The 10,368-nt window shown below is 34.9% G+C and overlaps 1 protein-coding gene across 1 annotated transcript; it reads right to left on the bottom strand.

Moving 5' to 3' along the window:
* Positions 1 to 1,549: 1,549 nt before the first annotated feature.
* Positions 1,550 to 9,946, bottom strand: LOC131165656 (GCN5-related N-acetyltransferase 4, chloroplastic). The gene is made up of 3 exons (XM_058123630.1): positions 9,547 to 9,946; positions 8,570 to 8,966; positions 1,550 to 2,105 (listed from the first exon to the last, which is right to left on the bottom strand). Exons 1-3 carry the CDS (start codon positions 9,716 to 9,718, stop codon positions 1,808 to 1,810), a joined length of 867 nt encoding a protein of 288 aa, XP_057979613.1. The 5' UTR covers positions 9,719 to 9,946; the 3' UTR covers positions 1,550 to 1,807.
* Positions 9,947 to 10,368: the final 422 nt, after the last annotated feature.

Below are 10,368 nucleotides of genomic sequence, written 5' to 3'. Positions count from 1 at the left end.
AATAAAAAGTTTTAGTTTATTTAATATTAATTTAAATTTATAGATGGTTCTTTTTATTCATTTTAGAATTTAATTATATTTTATTAATAATTAATATATTATATTGCATAATAAAATAATATAATTTTATTAATAATTATGTTAACTATTATTCTTAATTAATATTTAAATATTTTTATTAAGTAAAAATAATATAATATATTTTTTATTAACAATAATATTTTAAATAAAATATTAATATTTTTATAATTAAGGGTTTAAATGATAATTGTATTAATATTCTGATTAAAATTTAAATATTTTCTATTAAGTAAAATAATATAATATTATTGTTTATTAATTAACAATAATCTTGTTATTAATATATATTTATAACATATCACTATCACATTAATTTATGTTAAAAATAGTATTAATAACTAAATTACAATTTTAAATTTATTTAATGTTAATAAAAATTTATAGATGGTTCTTTTTATTTATTCCATAATTTAATTATATTTTATCAATAATTAATAGGTTGTATTGCATAATAAAATAGTATATCAATAATTTGATTAATAATTATGTTAACTATTATTTTTAATTAACATTTAAATATTTTTATTAAGTAAAAATAATATAATATTATTTTTGATTAACAATAATCTTGTTCTTAATTTATATTTATAACGTATGATTATTATATTAATTTATGTTAAAATTATATTATTAATTATATTAGTATTTTTAATTTTTACTATTAATTTTAATTAATAGATGGTTCTTCTTCTTTATTCTAGAATTGAATTATATTTCATTAATAGTTAATCTATGATAATATATAATAAAATAATATATAATTATCTTCTAATGTATTTTTTAAATCACAAAATAGCTACTAAATTTTCTTATATTTATAAAATTGACCCTGCCTATGAACACTGCCACTTACAAGTGGCCAAAAAGCCATCTTAGATTGCTCTCTTAACATTCACTTAAATAGTTTAAAAAAAGAAATAGTTCGAGAAAAATACCTTTTGTAATACGTTTTCGTTGTAGTATAAATTAAACATCACTTTTTTTTTTTTTGGGGTAAAAATGCTTGTTTTAAGTGATAAATTTATAAATATTTTTATTTTAAGTGCTCCAAACGGGGCTTATACACTAGACCTGACCACGCTAAAAATATTTAAATGAAATTTTACTGTGTCACTATGGCAGGTAAATACTCTGTATTATGATTGTGCAAACCATCCTAACCCTGAGAAAATCTGAGAAGCATTACACACCAAAGACAAAAAGTGGGTAGCACCCCCATACATAAGCAGGCAGAGGTTTTTAACCTCTATGCTCTCCCCAATGGAAACACTACTCAAGACACATTTTCTGCCGGTTTCTTTTTCAAGGCCATTATGGATCCAATACACGTAGATTTTGAAATCCGAAACTCATTCTACAACTTAAGCAGGTCCCTTGGAGGCTACTTTGAGCCTCTCAATTGCTTTTTCTCTCCATAACTGCAGAAGTGGTGAGTGGCTGCTGATCGACTATTTATCCAAGAATAAGATGTTGGAATGATTTTTCTATGAACAGTTGAATAATGAAATGCTAGAGGGCTTAATACCATTACTAGCACAAACAAACATGTTTTGGAACAGGATAAACATCAAAGGACAATGAACACAATACCATGAGACCAGAACCAACTCCTACGGTTTGCATATATACAATAAGCCAATCCCATGAGCCAATGCCATATATCATACTTTTGCCTTTATATATGGTTTTTTTTTTTTCCCCTCCCTTTAAAATTCATCATGTATTCCTAAACAGTCCAAGCACTGATTGGGGTGTTTAAGAGTTTCATCATGAAGCCGAATTGGATATCTGGAGAGGTCTTGGGTTGCGGCCAGTTTGCGTCTGCTGGCACCTTGATGCATTTGAATCCCTGGCTTTTGTACAACTTTGTTGCCCCTGGATTGTTCAGATCACAGTGCAGTGCAATGGCACGACAGCCCCATTTCCTGGCTTGAGCCTCTGCTTTGGTTATGAGCTTCTTAGCTATCCCTTTTCGTCTAAATTTTTCCCGAACAGCCACGTTTGATATGTAGGCTATGCCAGTCCTGTGACAAAAATTACTCTTTTGTGAGTAAAAGGAATTCAGCAACCATAAAAATAAAATAGATATAAAAACCTTGGCTTTACATAAATAGCTCCAATAAACTATCAATAAAAAACAATGAACAGATTAAAATGAACAAAGTAATCCATCTACAAAGTCTATATCATTATCCACTACTCGACAGTATTTTGGGTCCAAATGGAGTTCACTTGGGCATTATCTATGTAAATTTTGAATTGATTTGATAATATTTAATCTATGAAGGGCAGCAAATGGAATTGGCAAGGACAAGATTAAAAATCTATAAGATGCATTATATCAAAATTTAGTTGGAATGCAATTTGTGTGCTGATCTCTTGATCATGATAAAAGCTGGAGAACTCAAGGGGCAGGAACCCCAGGACCCTTTAATGGCAAAAATAAGACTTCATCTAATTTAATTAGTCAATACAGCAGACAAGTTGATGATAGCCATCTTTGAATAACCAAAAAATTCATCAATTTTAACGCATAGCAGCACAACTCAACTGAAATTCACAAGATATTAAACTACTGACTGCAGGTTGCTGTTGGCGGCATATAGTCATCATTTGACATTTTGCTCAATCAAGGCCGTATCTTCCATCATATCATACGCCATTACACGTTTTAAGAGAATACTGTCGCATATTCTTCTAGGTCTTTGCATACTCATAATGCCCTCCGATTGAATCATTTCTTCCCCATGGGACCAGCATTTGTCTTTGTTGTCTATCACATATACCATGGCAAAATTTTTCTCTTCTAGTCCTCAATAATGCTTCTTTCTCAAGAATGCATTCATCCATCTCAACAGTCTCATTCTGGCTCTTAAGTTGCTTCCTTTTCTGGGGTCAGTTTTTCATTTTTCTGGGGGCCTCTGGAGGGCTGGAGCAGGTTTTCTAGTCATACCTCTGATTTGTCACTAAGACATGTAGGTTGCGATGATATTTTCACATATGCCCATGTAGCAAAGCCAGAAGAAGTCTCAATGGGTTATTACCCGTCCAAAGAAACTTGATTTATGATTAATACAATTCTAGTGTGGAACGTGCGGGGTTTAGGCACGTCTAAAAGTTGTTTACAAAAGTTAATGAGAAAATTTTCGCCTTCTATTTTAATTCTTTCAAAGCCATTTTCTGATGAAAGTCTGATGTCGCAAATGGGCTGACTTTCTAAATTTTCCGAATTTTTGTGTGAATGCATCAGTGGGGGGTAAACTTTGGATGTTTTGGGAAGAGGAAGTGCACTTTGAGTTACAACATATGTCTGATCAAGTTATTTCGGGTATTTTTAGTTCTGTGGACCAGAATTTCTTGACTTCATATGTTTATACTAAATGTTGTCAAATAGATCGCCAGGAACTTTGGAATGATTTGGAGTTTGTAAAGAGGGATGATTTCCCTTGGTTAGTGGCGGGAGATTTTAATATCATCCATTCAGATTCGGAACGTACTGGTGGTCATACGAGGCCGTTATCAACTATGGAGGAATTTAATACTTGCTTGGACAACTGTGGTCTTATGAATTTGGTTGGTATTGGCAGCAACATGTCTTGGTGTAATGGTCACAGTGGAAATTCTCGGAATTGTACAAAATTGGATAGGGTCCTCTATAATTCGAATATTCTCCAATATTTGTCAAATATTTATTTTGAGTATGGAAAGAGGAGGACTTCAGATCATAACCCATTGATTATTCGATTTCATTGAAATTTGCATCGGTATGGTTCTTCTCCCTTCAGGTATCAGAATATGTAGAGCACTCATCAGTCTTTTAAATCTTGTGTGGAGGAAGCCTGGAGGGAGGGGTCACACGGCACGGGTTTAGTTAGACTTACTGCTAAATTGAAGCATACGAAAGTTGCAATCCGAAAATGAAACAAACAGGTTTTTGGACATATGCATCTGAACATTAAAAAACTGGAGGAAAGTATGGAGGTTCTAGAGGCTCAGCTTCAAGAAGGGTATTCACCAGAAATGGAGGAAGATTTCTTCTTTACTAAACTCGAGTTGGAAGCATGGGAAAAGAGGGAGGAGATTCGTATTTCTCAGCTAGCCAAAAAGAAATGGTTGGAGGCGGGAGATAACAATACAAAGTTCTTTCATGCATTTGTGAACCAAAAGAGGAAAAAGACTATGATTCATTCATTGAAACTTCCGAATGGAGAAGTGTTGGATTTTATGGAGGCTATTCATAAGGGTGCAGTAAGGTATTTTCGAACTTTCTTAACAGGTGTAGGCCCCAGTTGAACAGCTAACCTTATTGATATAATATCTCCTATGGTTTCAGAAGAGGAGAATATTGCTCTTTGTCGTGAACCGTCCGAGGTGGAGGTAAGGGAAGTTATTCTTTCTATCCCGAGAAATAGTAGCCCAGGTCCGGATGGTTTTGGTTCGGCTTTTTTCCATGATTGTTGGGATATTGTAAAAGAAGGGGTGATCGATGCAGTTAGAGACTTTTTTGCTAGGTCTCCTCTTCCTAAATTTTATTCTGCATCTTACATTGTTCTAATCCCAAAAGTTCAGAATCCCTAGAGTTTTGACAAGTTTAGGCTTATTAGTCTTTGTAGTGTTATCTACAAATTTTTTTAAAAATTATTGTTGCAAGGATGACAGGTTTATTGTCTGCATTGATTTCTCCGGAGCAGGGAGCTTTCATTCCTGGTAGAAGAATATTTGAAAATATTTCATTGGCACAAGAAATTGTTCATTCTTTGCATAAGAAGTCTAATGATGGAAATGTAATGATCAAAGTGGACATGGCTAAGGCATATGATAGGGTTGATTGGGATTTTTTAAACTTGGTTCTGAAAAACTTTGGATTCTCACGAAGATTCTATGGTTTAGTGGCGGAATGTGTTTCCTCTCCTTGGTTCTCCATTGTGATGAATGACACTTATAAAGGTTTCTTTAAACCTTCTCGAGGGCTTTGCCAAGGAGACCCTCTATCTCCTTATCTATTTATTATTTTATGGGAAGTTCTTTCTCGGCTTCTAAAGAAAAATTTTATGGAGAATAAGATAAGAGCTTGCTATCATCCTCGTGGGGCGCCTTTGGTATCTCACATTCTCTATGCGGATGACATTCTTATTTTTACCAATGGTAAGAGAAGTTTCATTCGAATGCTTATTAAGACTCTTAAGAAATATGAGGATTGGTCTGGTCAAATGATAAATAAAGAAAAGTATTTTTTTGTCAAAGAGAATTGCTTATGCTCGGAAGAGATCCTTGTTAAGGACGATTGACTTTGCAGAAGGAGGTTTCCCTGCTACATACTTGGGTGTTCCTTTGGTATCAGGTCGTCTTACGGCTCGTATTTTAGAGCCCCTAGTTGCTAAATTGAGGAAAAAGATAACAAGTTGGAAATTTAAGCTTTTATCTCAAGGGAGCCGCTTAATTTTAATTAAGCATGTATTATCATTAATGGTGGTTCATCAATTGGCGGTAATGGACATTCCTAATATTGTCTTCACAAAGATAAATTCTATGTTATCGAATTTTTTTTGGAGTGGAGTAAATGATAAAAGGAAAAGGAAATGGTGTTCCTGGTCTAATATACGTAAGCCTGTTTGTGAGGGTGGTTTGGGTATTAGGGACTTTGAGGAAATAAAAAAATCATTGCATATGAAGTTTGTGTGGAGATTGTTAACTATGGATAATCTGTGGACTCAATTCTTTAAAGTCAAGTATTTGTATAATAGACACCACTTGAGAGAAATGAAACTAGATAAAGGAACCAGATTTTGGAGATCGATTGTTCGTGTGATACTTGAAGTATTAGAGCATGTTCGTGTTCAAATTAAAGAAGGGTTGGCCTCTTTCTAGTTGATTGATGGTTAGCCTCCGGTCCCTTTTGTGCTAAGATTCAGGAAATCAGAAACCATAAGCTATGAACACAAGATTGTTGGGATAGAGATGGATGGAATGTTGATTTATTAGTGGATCTGTTGGGTGAAGATCAGGCTAAGGAAGTAATGAACTCTGCTATTTCTTGCAAGGAGGGTCCAGATATAGTAATTTGGGAACCTTCAACATGTGGGAAATTTACCACGACAAGTGCTTGGGAAATTATAAGGGAGCGTAAAGAGGAATTCTTAGTTGCAAAATGGATCTGGCATCCTATGTTGCCAAAAATGGTGTTAATTTGTATGTGGAAGTCTTGGTTCGCTTGTCTTCCGGTTGATACTCGTATTAAAGAAGTAGGTGCTCAGATGGCCTCTCGGTGTGATTGTTGTTCAAATGCCAAGATTGAATCTCTAGACCATGTGCTTTACACGGGATCTTTTGCTCAGGAGGTATGAAAACAAGCAGCAGTGGCGTTGGGTGTTAGTTGTATGACAACAAATATATGGAAAGCCAGAGTTAATGTCTGGTTTAGTTGTGCAAGACGGGCCTCATAGTTAGGCATTTTGGTAGGTCTTATATCTAGTCTCATCATTTGAAGACTTTGGACTCGTTGATGTAGAGCCAGGATGGAATCAATTCATGATTCGGTGAGAACTGTGTGGCTTGATATTAAATATTGGCTGAGATCCATTTCGGACAAGTTAACTAAATGTGCACCTGCTTCTTGCACGGATATTGCAGTTCTTTGTACTTTGAATTTTCAAGTAAAAAATGTGAGGGTTCGTCTTCCTCGTGTAGTCAGATGGTGTAAACTTGGGATAGGTTGGGTTAAGTTGAATGTGGATGGAAGCTGTAGAGGTAACCTAGGTAATTGTGGTAGTGAAGGCGTGATAAAAGATGAAAGAGGTTTATTTAAAGCAGTTTTTTCCTCATTACTGGGTTATGGAACCAATAATATGGCTGAATTGAAGGCAATTATTATAGGGATTAATCTGTGCAAAGATCTCGGATTTGATCAAGTGGAGATTGCTTGTGACTCTGCTTTATTGGTTTAGTGGATAAATTCTGGGAAGTGTTCAGCTTGGAACTTATGGGAATTGTGGGAAGGGCTTGTGCTAGCATTGAGAGGCATACAGTACAAAGTGGAACATGTTTACAGGGAGGCGAATAAAAGTACAGATTTCTTTGCCAAGCAGGGTGAATCTGGTATATCTCGATCATATAGTTTCCAGAATGATCTTCCACAGCAAGTCAGGGGAATGATTAGATTGGATTTGTTGGGATTTCCTTCCTTGCGCTCGTAATACTTTGTGCTATCTTCCGGAATTTTGTTTGTTTTCCACTTATAGTTGTTTAGTTCTTATTTATTTGTTTGGTTGTTGGTCATTGGTTTATTGGTTTTGAATAAGTTGGTTAAATTAGTTTTAGAGTCTTGGGGTTTGTTGTCCTCAAGTCTCAAGGTTGGAATCACAGTATTCATCCGCCATAAGTGAGGGGTTTTCTAATAAAGATAGAAGTGCCACCCTTTTTTTTCAAAAAAAGAAAAAAAGAAAAAGAAAAAAAAGAAGCAGGTGTGGGAAGCATAATGGAAAATAAGCAAAAAACCCAAAATTAGATATTTCCATTTATTATCAGGAATATTATTAGAACAAAATCACAATAAATAATTTGTGAGACACGTGGAGATCATGATTTGCACTGGTTACCACAGATTTTACGGTCAGGTTCTCTTCATATTTCTAGTTTGGCCAAAACAGGAAATTCAAAGAAAAATCAATTGGCAATATATGCTACTGTGATATCATGGGAAACTCACTTACAAGAGAAATTATATTCATGTGTAAAACCACATCAATAACAAATATTCAAGAATTCAGTGTACTGCTAAAAACACACATACAAGCAAAAGAACATAGAAAATGAAATTGAACCTCTTGTATGAACACCTTTACCAGAGACTGCAAACAAATACTAAAACTGTAAAATTTATCTTCTAGAATTATAAAAATAATATAATTAAAAAATCTTCATACTATCCTAGCGGAATTATTGATAAATAATCAAATGACATTTAAATACCATACTTGACACAGAAAAAGGCAACGTCTTGTGAAGGTAGCAGCAGTTCACTCAGTCTCTCACAAACAAGTTGAATCAATGAAGTTCTCCCTACTTCAGCCATGGTGATCATAATCGATTATGAAAGGCCAGGATATACAACTATACCAAAAACTGGAACAACATAAAGCATATAATGCATTAACAGACGCCATACAGTCCTGTTCTAGTGGATGATTTTGATGCAAAATCCAAACTAAAGTATGGACCCAAACTTCATATTGGTGTTATGCGTAGCACAAATAAATTTCCTTCCTTGGTGTTGGAAAACATTGCTTCTCTCTCAACAGTCAGATCACATTGTTTCCTGAACTAATATACTGAACAGCAACAGTTTGCTCATGCATCATGCATGGAAGCTACAGTCAAAAGACAAAAAATTAGTAAAGCCCTATTTTCTATATATGTGGGCTGTGCATATATACCTTGCACATATATTATGTAAGTTCAGTTTTGTCAGAAAAGAGGTTGCTGGATTCACCTTCTCTGCCGACGTGGTCCTTTTCTTGGAAGAAAGTCAGCGACGGTATCCACTGTTAAAATCCCAACTACATACCCCTTATTGAGAAAGAATTTCCTGTCAAAACCTCCAACTTTAAAGTCTTCACTTCCAAAGAGGAAGGAATCATCGAATGAGCTACCAACGACGGCAACCAAACAAGTTCTCTTGCAACCATTAGGTACAGAGAAACCCGATAGCATGCCCACCAGACGGTCAACTCTCAGCACAAAATCTAAAGGGAAAGAATAGTCAGGGAAGAAGGAGCTGCAATGAGTTTCAGCCACTTCCCAACAGTCCTCAAACCTAGCCTCACGGACAACAATCTCCGGAGACACGGTTGGAAATAATTCAACCACTTGACTGGCTTTGCAAACTCCTACATCCAAAACCAGAATCATCCAAACGAATAGACAAAATCACATACCCAGAAACAAATAACTATCACATTTTTCTTAACTCTATTTGGCTTCTGAGAACACTAAACGAGTGAAACATTTCAAATCTAAAAACCAATCCCACTATTTCATGTTTTTTGGTTTTGAGGAAAATAAAAGCTGCCCAACTAAACCAAACAGTTGTCCTAGGCAGAGTTGAATCTTAAAAAAGTAGAAGTCACAACTTTAAGTTCTCTTCCTTCCGTCTTTTTCTCAGTAAACAAACAGAGCAGGAACTTAAATCAGCTTGGAAAATCCAGTTATTTAATAAGCCAAACTCTGAATCGCCTACATTTCCACCTATAATAGAAAATTATATGTACTTTTCCAGTGCTTGAAATCTTGAAAAGCTTAATTATGTCTAAGCGAGGACCCTAAACCCCAATGGACAAAAGCTGATGTTTCAGTAACCATCGGCTAATTCTAGTAAGATTAACAATGGAGTTGCGTACGCTATAAGCAAATCTTCACAATTCACAAAAAAGGGGTACTGGAGAGTACACAGAGAGAAGAGAGCAATACCTGATTTGCAGAGAGAAGAGAGAGAGGGTGATTGATGAGGGACCCTGGAAGGGTAGGTGGATGATTTCTTGAAATTGCAGAGTGTAGTTTTGGAAGCGTGGGTGGACAAGGTCGCAGCGGCGGCGGTGGCGGTCGTTGATGACACAGTGATGCCTAAGGGCGGGGTCTGCATCTCTGTGGAGGTCTTGCTCACAGAATTTGGGGGGAATTATGGCAATAGAGAGTTAATGGGTGGGAGATTCTTAGTTGCCTTCACTTTATGAACAGCATGAGTTAACCAACCAACAAACAGACAAGACGGCGAACATGTCATGAAATTTTCCAAATTCAATTTTCTTTCTGCACTCAGAAGGGGCAAAAATCCGCATGTAGTAAAAATTTCATTACTCGACAATTCCAGGCCGCCGCCTCCAATGATAATTTATTAATATGAGCCCTCCTCTGCACTGTTTTTAGTAAAAAACAATTTTTTTTTTTTTATTTAGCAGGATGGTAAAAGTAATTTATGTTAAATTGGGAGTGATTACTTTGAAGAAACATGATGATTTGAAAAATCGATAGAAAATGATTTGAATTACACCTAATAAAACTTAAGGTTCAATTTTATTATTATTCTTGTAATAATTTGGAAAGAAGTTCTTTATACAAAAAAATTATATTATTTTATTGAATATGAAATGTAATAAGAGTATATATTGTCGGGACGAACTGTAGGTATATTTCATGCAATGAATTTATAAAAAAAAAATTCATTTGCTTTTTATAAGTTAATAACTCTTAGTAGTTAAATGATTTTCTGTGGCAATTGTGAATGATTTTCTG

The sequence above is a fragment of the Malania oleifera genome, chromosome 10 (assembly GCF_029873635.1).
Source record: "Malania oleifera isolate guangnan ecotype guangnan chromosome 10, ASM2987363v1, whole genome shotgun sequence".
NCBI lineage: Eukaryota > Viridiplantae > Streptophyta > Magnoliopsida > Santalales > Ximeniaceae > Malania > Malania oleifera.
Note: the sequence above shows the minus strand (reverse complement) of the source record. Positions and strands in the feature narration are given on the sequence as shown.

What these genes read in the sequence shown, in the direction of transcription:
- LOC131165656 (XM_058123630.1), bottom strand. Translation starts at nt 9,718, where the DNA reads ATGCAGACCCCGCCCTTAGGCATCACTGTGTCATCAACGACCGCCACC. An exon ending in CTCTTCTCTCTGCAAATCAG is followed by an intron (nt 8,967 to 9,546) that starts GTATTGCTCTCT and finishes TTTTGGATGTAG; the next exon opens with GAGTTTGCAAAGCCAGTCAA. An exon ending in GGACCACGTCGGCAGAGAAG is followed by an intron (nt 2,106 to 8,569) that starts GTGAATCCAGCA and finishes TTTTTGTCACAG; the next exon opens with GACTGGCATAGCCTACATAT.